The 12721-nt window shown below is 37.8% G+C and overlaps 1 protein-coding gene across 1 annotated transcript; it reads right to left on the reverse strand.

Moving 5' to 3' along the window:
• Window positions 1-1051: 1051 nt before the first annotated feature.
• On the reverse strand, window positions 1052-5356 carry LOC143633521 (uncharacterized). Its single transcript, XM_077101811.1, has 2 exons — window positions 4901-5356; window positions 1052-1162 (listed from the first exon to the last, which is right to left on the reverse strand). The coding sequence occupies exons 1-2, from the start codon at window positions 5354-5356 to the stop codon at window positions 1052-1054; spliced, it is 567 nt and encodes a 188-aa protein (XP_076957926.1).
• Window positions 5357-12721: the final 7365 nt, after the last annotated feature.

The following is a 12721-nucleotide window of genomic DNA, read 5'->3' on the forward strand; positions in this document are numbered from 1 at the left end:
CTTGCTTAAGAGGTTTGAAAAATGATGGTTAGAATGAGAGCTGCCAGTGTCAACATTACCAACTCTGAAGTCAACCACAAGTTGATGAATTCTTTGCGGTATAGTTGGAGTACTAACACAGTCACGATCAAGAGAACCACAAATTTGAATGCAATGACAAACACTAATTTGATTTCAACAATCAAGTCATTTGAAATGGATGAGCAGATGAGAATGAATAATCATCTGAGTTTTCTTAATCAAGCTGGGATGAATACTAAATTAACAATTCCAACTGCTTTTTTAAGCAAAACACAGCAGAATGTGTACCCTGTGACCACTCCAAAGTACTCCTCAAGTGTTCCACCACAGACTACTGCTTTTATCTCAACGGGAAGTCAATCTGGGTCATCTGAGTCTAGCTCGTTTCAGAAAGTAGTTGATAGTGCAGTCGAGCAAGCATTGAAGGGCCAAGGAATTTCATCTTCATCAAAGAATCAGCCAAGCAAAATCTCAAGCTATTGTGAAGCCCTTCCAATGCTGAATGATACAAAAATAATTCTGGTTCATGCATTTTTGTTAAGTCACGAAGAGTTGATGCAAGGAAAGTTGTTACCTCCTCAATTTGAAGCTGGAGATTTGAAAGACATCAACCAAAAGGATCTCGAGAAGATGGATATCAAGTACCAAATGGCTATGGCAGTTCACAGAGCCACCAATTTTATGAAGACATATGGGAAAGATAATTTCAAGGATTTTGATAGGAAGAGAATTGGTTTTGATATAGACAAGCATCGGTGCTACAACTGTGGTGAAATGGGTTACTTTGCGAGGGAGTGCACAAATCCTCCCAAACCAGCAGACGACATTCGTGTGACTGAGGTGACCGATGAAGAAAACAGCAAGGCAGCTGGGAAGAAGCATGAAGTGCACAAGCCAAGCAGCTCAACTCCAAGAATTGGAGGTCATCCACACAAGAGCAATCAAGGATCAAACTCAAGGGCTCTTGTTTCTCAAAAGGAGGTCCAAATTGTGGACTGGGATGATCAATTTTAGGAGATGAACAATCCTCTCAATATGGTTGGCATGGCTTTCTCTTCCAACAATGTAGCTTCTTCAACTTCAGCTGCAAGTTCTGATGCATCACCACTTGATGAGGTAAATCACAATCTCTGTTCTCAGGCTTGCATTGATAAGGTTACAAATTATAGATATCATCAAAATGAAGTTTTGAAAGAAAATGCTAAACTTCGACAATTAAATGCAGAATATGTAAAGGCTAACAAGATTTATGTTGAAAAGATTGATACTCATCGTAATGATGTTGAAAATCTTAAACTTAAAATTTTTCAAAAGGAGCATGATGTTATATATTATAAAAATATAATTAATGAATTAAAAGATGAAACTGAAAAATTGAAAATTGATGCTTCTGATAAAAAGGAAAAAGAAAAACAAGTTGAAAGATTTGAGGCATCATCTGAGAATTTGGATGATCTTATTGGAGCCCAGAGAAGTAATAAAGTTAAACCGGGGCTAGGATATGATTATTCAGCGGTACCCCCACCGATGAATGATAATTATAGTAGCTTACCCCACTTTAGCTATAATACTTCTCCCGAGGAAGAAATAGCATATGGAATTAGATACCAAAACTAGTGAAGTTTGTTCCTTCAGCATCAAAAACTGCTACTCCAATTCAATCATTTGATAAGTTGATGTGCTTGAAGTAGTTTAATATTTATTAACTAAATTAACTAAAAATAAACACTAAGTAATACTCTAGACTCTCTAAAACTCGACTAAACTACTAGCCGGCAAGTGAACCGATCGACTCTAGTAAAGCTAAGTAAGTCCGGATATCGAACCCACGAGACTCTTTAAATTACGTTTATTTGCTAATTAGACTCGACTACAAAACACAACTTATTAATTATATTTGTTTGGGTGGGGGGGGGGGGTTTATTTAAAATACTAATTTAATACTATTATTAAAAACTAATTAAGAAAACAAGTAATTTAAACGAAAACAAAGTTTGTTATGAAAATAAGATGATAATAAGAAAACTACCTAGGCTAGAATCCCCTAAATTTCAATAATGAATTAACCCAGGAAAATGTTTAGTTATGGAACTGGGATCGTAAAATAGACACTTATAAGAAAATCCGAACAAGACCCCTGACCTTTCTCAAAAGAAATCTATGGATTTCTAACAATTTTTAACGCACACCAGTATTAAAAATCAAGTTCGCTTATGGTCACCCAATTGTTTATAATTTAGTTCCTTTATACGAAATCCTACCTTACAGCGCGGAAATCTAAGGCAATTTACTATACTTAATTGATTTGATAAACAATAATAAATAATCAACCCTAGACGGACTCCTTGCGAAGAACTAAATCTAGCAATATTAAATAGTAAAGACTTATCAATAACCTAGCACTTTACAGATTTTAGGTTAGCAGCACACTTAGGTTTATTTGACAATATTATTCCTATGATCTTATCATGACATCAATCATAAAATAATCAAAAACACAAAGTAATTGACCTAATAGCAATCCTATCATATGACAAACATTAATCAAGGAAAACTATGGAGCAAAACTCATCAAATAATCCTAAGTATCAATATGCATCAATTAATTATAGATAAATCTTTTACTAATTCATAAAAACCATAACGTAAATAAATCCCAAAATCAAATCAAAACATCAAAATAAGTTCATCGTAAGCCTAAGTAGTTCATGAAATTTAGCCTAGCATCTTAGGTTTAAGCAAAACAAACAAATAAGAATTCATGGTGATAAAATAATGAAAACGAAAGAAACAAAAGATAAAACCCGTGTTCTTCGCCTTCAACTAACACGCGCAACACAAGCTGATTCTTCGATTCCAAAGCTGCCGGAAACTGCTCTCGGACTCCTCGGAACCCAACAAATTCGTCTGGACTTCAAGGTATGATTAATGGTGAGTTTAGAGGTCTTTATATAAGCAACAGGTGTCCAAAAATACATTAAGACGGTGCAAAACGAAGATTCTGGAACATTAAGCCCTGCCGCGCCGCGTGACGGCCTCCTTCTCCTTGGCCGCGCGGCGCTCCGGCCTAGGGGGTGGGGCTGGTCCAATCTGGTCTGGTCCGGTTCACTCCTGGTTCGGTCCGGTTCGTTTCCTGATCCTTCGCTTATCCGGTTCGGCTTGTTTTTGATCGTTTTTCGCCCTCTTTTCACCGAAATTAAAACCCGAAACCTAAAATATAAAAATAAGTTAGTAGTATACAAATCTTATGAGAAACCGAACAAAACTAATAAAATATTAAATAAAATTTACACGGGATTAATGTATAATAAACGTTAAATCAAATATCCCCACACTTAACCTTTTTTCGTCCCTGAAAAAGTCTCATTACAATGGGATCAGAATCGGAAAAATACAATATTACAAACATATAGGTTATCTTAAAATTCAGAACAACGCAAAAACTGCGATCACCGATATTGTTGTCCTCTTAAACCCATGCCTTTGTCTTTACCGGGACAAGTAAGATCCGACTATTATTATTATGTATATAATCTAATGGAACCCACAGTCAAGACCCGCTTTATTTTAGATTTTACCGGATCAAACCACTCCAACTTGACTTAAACCTCATAATAGCAGATTAAAACATTGTTGCACGTTTTTCATGAACAGCTAAGACAATCAAGGATATTGTTTATCCACCTAAATTTTGACATTAAAGTATACCAAGTAGCCATTAGATACGATTGAGGTTCAATTGTTCAACTAACTAGCTAGTGTTCCCCACTACATGACATACCCTCGTTATCAAGCTACACCTCGGACCCATTACCACACGTGATTTTACAAGTTTCCATCTGTCAGTTTACATACGTCGTGTCTCTAGTTGATCCTGTTCTTAATGGTATGAGACGCAAGTAAGAGCACCACGTATGACTAAAAGCGGGATGATCACTGGATCATCAAGATTTTACTTCACTGTAATTGATGTAAGTGAGTGTAATGATTGCAGTAAATTGCAGGTTTATGCTTAAAAGCTTTTATTATTTAAATATCCGAAGATACCTAGATGAACAACCGTAAAAAGACCCGTGGTCTCCGAACCCGAGGCATCCCATCAATACAAGATTTAAGGCTATAAAACCATACGTCTATGAATGTTAACCACTAAAACTAGAAGTGCAAATTTTAAGTTTATATCACCGGCTACACGGTATACTTTAACGTTTAAACCTACCCAAGCATCGTATGATAGCATATTCAGATTTCTTTAAAATTCATAATTTTCTACAATCAAACTAAAACTGAGGCTTGAGTATGGCTCGACCTTTCATCTCGTATTTTATACAGACTCAACATGTTTCCCACTAAAAATCATATTTTATCGTTTAAAACCAACTATCAAACTGCCCTTTCATTCTCAAGGCTGAGCCTACTGACACATACCAAGTTAAGTGCGTGTTCTTTAATTATATCTTATTATTAGTAGTTTGAAAAACCGATTACCGATAAGTATCATCATCTCCCATTTAAACGCAAAAAACAGTTTCAAGGAATATTTTTCAAAACCTTCTTTTTTTTAATATAATTAAAAACTTAAATGAAAAAAACATATTTATTCCCATCCCCACACTTCAAATTTGCATTGTTCTCAATGCAGAAACGGAAACACGACTTAAAAAATTTTAAAAACAAAACAAAACCTAAAAATACAAAAAATAAATAAAAACAAAACAAAGCTAAAAAATAAAAACTAAAACACAAAAACAAAGTAAAAAGGAAAAGACTTAGTTGTTAGTATGCGAGTGAAATATGACGCTAAAGTCTTCTTCCAAAGCTTCCCTCCAACTCCTTTCCACCTTTCTTGAAATATGACGTTAGAGTAAAATAACAATACCTTATCGCCTTTCTTGAACTCTTTTCCACCTTTCAACCGTCGATCATGTAGAGCTTTCGTCTTTTCTTTGGTGTTCAACGATCGAGAATATGCCGCATCCCAAAGCTCCTTCAACTCATGAATCTGAAAATATCTCTTCCTTGCGGCCTCGGTAAGATCGACATTCACCGTCTTCAGCACCCAATAAGCTCGATGCTCCAACTCAACCGACAAATGACAAGACTTACCATAAACAAGCATAAATGGTGTAGTACCCAACGGAGTCTTGTACGCGGTCCGGAATGCCCACAATGCATCATCTAACTTCTCCGACCAATCCTTCCAACTTTCCCCAACCTCCTTTTCCAAAATCCTTTTCACCCCTCGATTAGCATTCTCGACTTGACAATTTGTTTGAGGGTGATAAGTAGTAGAGGTACGATGAGTAATCCCATAACGAGCTAACGCTTTCTCCATGACGGAGTTACAAAAATGGGTTCCCCGATCACTAATGATAGCTCTCGGAGTACCGAAACGAGTAAACAACTTATTTAGGAACTTCACAATAACTCGTGCATCATTCGTAGCCAACGCTTAGGCTTCCACCCACTTCAACACATAATGTTGGGAAGTCTTATGTTAGGATCAAAAGCTATATTTTGTGAAACTTCTAGTGATGAAAGTTGTGAAAATTTGTGTAATGAAAGTGAATGTTCTTCTTCTGATTCAGAATGTGAAACTGTTTTTTACGAAACCATTGAAGTCAAGGTTGATGAACAGAATAGTCCTAGTTGCTCATCAATTGATCATGATATTGAGAAAACAAAAATCAAATTTTGAAAAAGAAAAACCAAGCACTTCTTGTAAATATGTGCCACCAAGGAAAACCTCATTTTCTCAAAATACAAATTGTAAAAATAGTTCTCAATTTTATGATCAATTTGATAGTGCCTATTACTACTCTCGACAGAAACCTAGGCAATCAAATTATTTTGCAACTCATCATTCAAATGTTTACAATTATAAGTCAGATAGAGGTTACCAACATGTTAACCAGTCCACCTCACCCAATCCCACATATCTCAGTGATAATGATGCCTATATGTGTAACAACGAAAGTGTTGCTATGTTTGTGGAAATCCATCTCATCTTGCGAGACATTGCAAGAACTGGCACAAGCAACAAAGAGAACTTAATAGTGCGTTTGGTCAGACATTTCCTAAAGTTAATGTCAAAGCTAAGAAAATGTCTAACCAAACTCACTCAACTGCCAGTGAGACGGATTTCAAACCCAAAAGTGAGAAGAAATTAAAGAAACCATTTTGGCTAGCTCAAAGAGAAAGAAAAAGGTTAGCAAAGGGTTCAGAAGTTGAAAAGCCGAAGGGCCCTTCAAATGTTTTCAACAAGAAACACAACGAGGATTTTATTGTTAAGCCCAAACCCAAGAGAAGGCAATCCAGAAAACCATTTCAAAAACGAGGAAATCATAATTCAAGTTCATTGAGGGATTGCTCTTCTGATTCCGATTCTCCAAAAGATTATATTTTTAGAAATCATAAAATTAAACTGGGTGATTTTCTGTTTAATTTTCCTGAGATAAATATGTCTCGAGAAACCCTCCACTAACTAGCTGTTCATGTGTGTAGGGTCAGCCTGGAAGGCCTGTCAATAGTATTTGGTACTTGGACAGTGGCTGCACCCGACATATGATCGGAGATGAGTCCTTGTTGTTTGACATCAAACCATTCGAAGGTGGGCATGTCTCTTTTACCGGTGATGTTGGAAGAGAGATAACAAAACAAGGAAAGGTCTCCCATGGTACATTGACCTTTGACGATGTCAACCTGGTCGAACAGCTCAATCATAATCTGCTCGGTGTCTCCCAAATCTGCGATAAGCACTACTCTACTCTTTTCACAGAAAATGAGTGTCTTATTCTTAAACCTGGTTTTAAAGTCCCTGAAGAATTGATCATGTTGTGTACTCCGAGGCACAATGACGCTTACATTCTGGACATGAGAAGTAATTATTCCATGCGTACTTCTTCCTGTTTGATGTCCAAGGCCTCGGAGAACGATTCATCCTTATGGCATCGACGTTTGGGTCACGTCAACTTTAAAAACTTGAATAAGTTAGTTAAAGGTGACCATGTGAGAGGTTTTCCAGTAAAATCTTTTTGCTGTGCTGAAAAATGTTTATCTTGCTCAAAATGTAAACAGCACAAACTCCCTCACAGACCCAAGACTGTTAATTCCATAAGCTCCACTCTTCAACTGTTACATATGGACATATTCGGTCACATTCAACCAATGGCAATAGATCGAAATGCCTATTGTCTGGTTATTACTGATAATTTTTTGCATTTCAGTTGGACTTTTCTGTTAGGACATAAGGATGAGACGGCTCAGTTTCTGCTCAGGTTCATCATTCTGGTTGAGAACCAAACTGACAAGAGAGTGAAGTGCATAAGAAGTGATAACGGAACAGAATTCTACAATAAAACCGTCAACGACTTCTATCACAACAAGGGAATAGTTCATCAGTTTAGCGCACCTTACACTCCTGAACAAAATGGGGTGGCTGAAAGACGAAACTGTACATTAGTTGAAGCTGCTAGAACCATGCTGTCATACTCCAAACTTCCGTTGTTTTTCTAGGGTGAAGCTATCAATACTGCCTGCTTTATCCAGAATTGTGTGTTGCTAAATAAAAGATTGAATAAGACACCTTATGAAGTCTTTTATGGAAACAAGCCAAGGGTCAATTTCTTCAGGACGTTTGGATGTCCTTGCACCGTGCTTCAAACAAACGTCGCTACAACTTCCAAGTTTGCTGAAAAAGCGGATGAGTGCTACTTTGTTGGCTATTCTGCTGACAAAAGTGCTTATCGCGTCTACAACAATAAAACTCGTGTGATCTTGGAATCGTAAAACATAGACAGGCAAGAATTGAACCCTACTGATGCACACATTGGTCCAAATTGGATGTTTGACTATAAGGGATTGTTCAAGCAGTTTCAAGGAATGTATACAGCACCGGTTGTTTCCTCTGTTCCCACTGTTTTGACACTGCAAGCTCAATCTGAAGACGATCAGTCAATATTAATGCGTGTTGTTTTGAGAGGTCTAGAAGATGTTTAAGTAGCTGCACCTGCACCTGTACTTAATGTCCACCCATGGCTAACCAACCAACACCGGTAGTTGAAGTGCTGCCTTCTGTAGTTTCTACAGAGATGTCTGTTGTTGAAGACACCATTGATTCAGATATGGATGCGTACGTATCTGCTGACAATGTGGAAGATCATGTTGATAATGTCCAGACTGATCAAGCAGTTGATCCACCAGCAGAACCAAGTGTAGTTGAATTTGTTCCTACACCTCCCTCTGAAAAAGAAAATCATGGTATTGCTGAGGAGACAGATCAGGTTAATGTGCAAACTGAACCTGTTTAGAATGGAGCTTCTGGAAGCAGCGACTCAACGTCAGTTCTGGCCGTAGTGGTGCCTTTCTATGACAACCTATGGGAAGGTCCCATTGCTCAAGAACACTTGGTTGATCAAGATGAAGGTGCAAGTGAACGTCAACCAAATGTTCCTGTCAATGTGACCACAGTCTTTCATCCCATAGAGAGCTTGACCATTCAGCTTGAGGCAACAACAGTCGAGCATGTCGAACAAATTCCACAATTGCCAATTCACCATTGACATCCGACTGAGAACATAGTTGGAGATCCGTCCGCTGGCATCCAAACACGGAGCACCTCTGGTACTATTAACAAATGTCTTTTTGCTTGTTTTATTTCACAGGTGGAGCCCAAGGATTACAAAGTTGCATTGAAAGAGAACTCCTGGGTTGAAGCAATGCAAGAAAAGCTGTGACAGTTCAAGAAGTTGAATGTTTGGAGGCTAGTGAAGAAGCCAGAAAATAAGAAGCCGATCAGAACGAAATGTGTGTTCCGAAATTAGAAAGATGACAAGGGGTGATCATTAGAAATAAAGCCCGGCTTGTTGTTGTAACGCCCGCTAATTTACGGTTTAAGGATTTAAATCATGTAAACTATGTATACTTCTCGGGAGTTATCCGGCATATTTCGTTGGCCCTATCATCTTCTCGGTACGTTAAGTCATCTAATCTTTCCTCACAAGTTTCTATATCCCTTAAATTAGAAGGGCTAGTGTGTAACATGTTTATTTATATCATAAAAAAATAATAAAACCTAACCCTAGCCCTATTCAGCGCTGATCGGACCAAAGGACCCCCCCCCCCCCTTGCGATTTTCTTCTGTGCAGCCAAAGTTAAGCCATAAAACTTCAATTCAAGGTTAGTTTTATGATTCTCCAAGTATTTTACACCTTAATTGATCTTTATATTACGCGTATTGATCGATAAACGACTTGTTTTAGGTTAACCGGATGGCTGTCCAATTGAGCGGTTTCGGGACTGTTTTGGTTGAGGTTTTTGCACCAAAATCTTCCTAGATATATCTAGTATAACATACTTAAAAATCATGTTCTTTGGTGTTCGTTAGATTGGTCAACTAGTTGTAGTTAGATTGTTAGTGTTCGGTTGACTAGAATTGTAGTTTGATGCATTTAACGCGAGGGTTGAAGTGATTAATGACCAATTCAGCTCGGGGGAACTTGGTTTGATGTACGGGCTGTTGAAAAATCATTTTTATAAGTTATGGGGCTGAATTGGTTGTCGGTTACTCAAACGGGTCGGTACAACGCACAATTGCGTTTATTGAATGGTTGGTGCATTGTATTTGCGAGTTACCGACCCATTTGACCCGTGTAGCGTCGTGTGGACTTGTTGGCTGTGATTTTATCATGTTGGGTCCACACGGGGCTGAGTTGGATGTTAATGGCCTAAACGACTCTTAAACGCGCGTGTTAGTGTCACCTAGTGCTTCCGGGGGTAAATTGGGAATACTTTATTCCCAGGAGTATCTAAGGGTCGTGTTGGTGAATGTAAGGCCCCGGGGGCTGTTATGATTGAGTTTGATGAGGTCGAGACTTTAGGTAACTCGAACCATGTTAGAACGTCTCGTAGGATAAACGAGTCCTTTCGATATCAATTGTAATGTTTGTATGTAAACCGACAGGTGTTTGAGTTTTGGGATTACTTAGGGATTATCTAGCTCGTGGTGAATACGTGTCTTGTGTCAGGTGAGTTCATGATGCCCCTTTTTACTCTTTTAAGATTTTGGGCTAGCATGCACACCTAAGCAATTTTGCTTGATGAAATGTTTAAAATTATTTTGGATGGGCTTACTTGTATAGGGTAGGCCTTGAGATGGTATTATCGTATGTATGTATATATTATTGTATGGCCAATATTTGGCGATGTTAGTAGTCGTTATCGACTACGGATGTTACGTATGCCTACTTTGTGTTTGCATACGTTGGATGAGATGTTACGTGTTTGGGTTGTACGTTTGCTCGACCCTGATGTTATTACTTGGATGTTATTTATATATATAGGGATGTACTTATAAAGATGTTTATATATATGTATGTATGTATATATATATATATGGATGATTATTTATTGATGATGATGGCCTAACTGATGTATCCCTTTTATATTTTAAAACCTTTGGAATGACTATTATGATTATTATTATCGATGTTATTTATTAAAACTTGAACTCACTCAGCTCAAGCTGACTTTGTGTGCATGTTAGTGTGAGTTTCAGGTTAGGAGAATGATGCCTTATCGCTTGGACGTGCACGAAGCTACTTGGACGGTGAAGGACATACGTGGATGGAAGATTTCATTATTAAACATTTATTTTAAAAAAAGTCTTATCAAATATGTTTGAATTGGTTTTGGGAACTTATTTTTTACTTATGGTTTTCCGCCGAACTATACTCTGAATTGGTTGTTTTTATGAAATGAACGGTTTTCAAGTTTAAGTATTTTTATAAGTATGATAGAGGAATACCAACTGTAGGATTCCCGGGATTCGGGGTCTTACAGTTGTGCAAGGCTTTTGGCAACGTGAAGGTCTTGATTACGATGAAGTCTATGCACCGGTAGCCAGATTAAAAGCAATTCGTATCTTTCTGGCATACGCCTCGTACATGAACTTCAAAGTGTATCAAATGGATGTGAAGACTGCTTTCTTGTACGGGAAAGTAAAAGAAGAAATTTACGTATGTCAACCTCTAGGTTTTGAAGATCCAAGTCATCCTGATCACGTTTACCGACTTGATAAAGCACTTTATGGTCTTCACCAAGCACCTCGTGCATGGTATGCCACATTGGCTGATCATTTAGTGAAGAACAGATACAAGAGAGGCATTGTTGATCAAACTCTTTTTGTCAAGAAGGTTAAGGGTGATTTGATTCTCGTTCAAGTGTATGTTGATGACATTATCTTCGGGTCCACGAATGAGAATCTGTGCAAGGAGTTTTCTTAGATTATGCAGAAGCGATTTGAAATGAGTTCCTTAGGGGAGAAGACTTTCTTCCTGGGCTTACAAGTTGAGCAAAAGAAGGACGGGACTTTGATTCATAAAGAAAAGTACGTTCATGACATTGTTCAGAAATTTGGATTCAAGGACTCAACAGCTTTCATGACACCAATCGCTACTCGACCTGTTCTCGCTACTGATCCATCAGGAAAACCAGTCGATCAACACCTTTTTAGATCAATGATTGGTTCCCTGATGTATCTCACTGCAAGCAGACCGGACATCATGTTCCCAGTTTGTCAATGTGCCAGATATCAGTCTGACCCGAGAGAATCCCACATGACGGCTGTCAAGCGTATTTTCATATACTTGAAGGGTAGACCCCGCTTGGGTCTTTGGTATCCAAAGGAGTCTCCCTTGGAACTTCATGCTTAAACCGACAGTGATTATGGGGGATGCAACTTGGACAGAAAATCAACATCGGGCGGATGTCAATTCCTGGGAGATCGGTTGATCTCATGGCAGTGCAAGAAACAAGTCACTGTGTCCACTTCCACAGCAGAAGTCGAGTACATTGCCGCATCCAGCTGCTGCTCTCAAATGATATGGATCCAGCATCAGCTGCTGGATTACGGTTTGAATTTCTATGGAACCACGATCAAATGTGACAATGAGGTTGCCGTTGCTATTGTTAAAAACCCGGTCCAGCACTCAAAGACCAAGCACATCGACATCCGAATACACTTTATTCTTGATTGTTTTGATCGTAAGCTTGTTTAAATAAAAAGGGTCCACTCTGACTATAACTTTGCAGATCTCTTTACCAAAGCTTTTAGTCGTGCCCGATTTTTGTATCTCGTTGAGTCGTTGGGCATGATTTCCTTTGAGTAAATTTTATCTTTTGTTTTAAAATTGTAAATATTTTTCAAATATATCACAATTTTAAAGGGAGAAAATAAGTTAACTTTAACTCACCAAAAAGATTTTCAATTTACTTCAACAAAAACAGAATCAAGTCATTTGACTTAACAAAAAGATTTTATTTTTATATATAATATTAACTTCATCTTTGCTCCTATTTAAGAAAATTTTAAGAAAACTCTAAAAGATTTATCCCGTTTAGAGGAAGCTCATTCGTAGAGGGAGTCGGATATTTAAAATTTTCAATTAAGAATTTGATCCGACCATGTGGAAAGTGATACTACATTGGTATGTAATGATTCTAGCGCGTCAAAAGATTAGATCAAAAGGCTACAAGGTCATTCATCAATGTGTAGATAGGCTTGACAAACAAGTAAGTGTTGGGTGATATAAACTCAAACTATTGCCGATGCTAGTGGCTATACGTTTATAAAGCGGTTGCTAGTGGGGACCACATAAGTATCGTGCCTAATTGAATCTTAAATGTATCACGTTAACATCAA

This window comes from Bidens hawaiensis, unplaced genomic scaffold (assembly GCF_021521415.1).
Source record: "Bidens hawaiensis isolate Kalapana, Puna unplaced genomic scaffold, B.hawaiensis_p1.1 tig00006773_1, whole genome shotgun sequence".
Lineage (NCBI taxonomy): Eukaryota > Viridiplantae > Streptophyta > Magnoliopsida > Asterales > Asteraceae > Bidens > Bidens hawaiensis.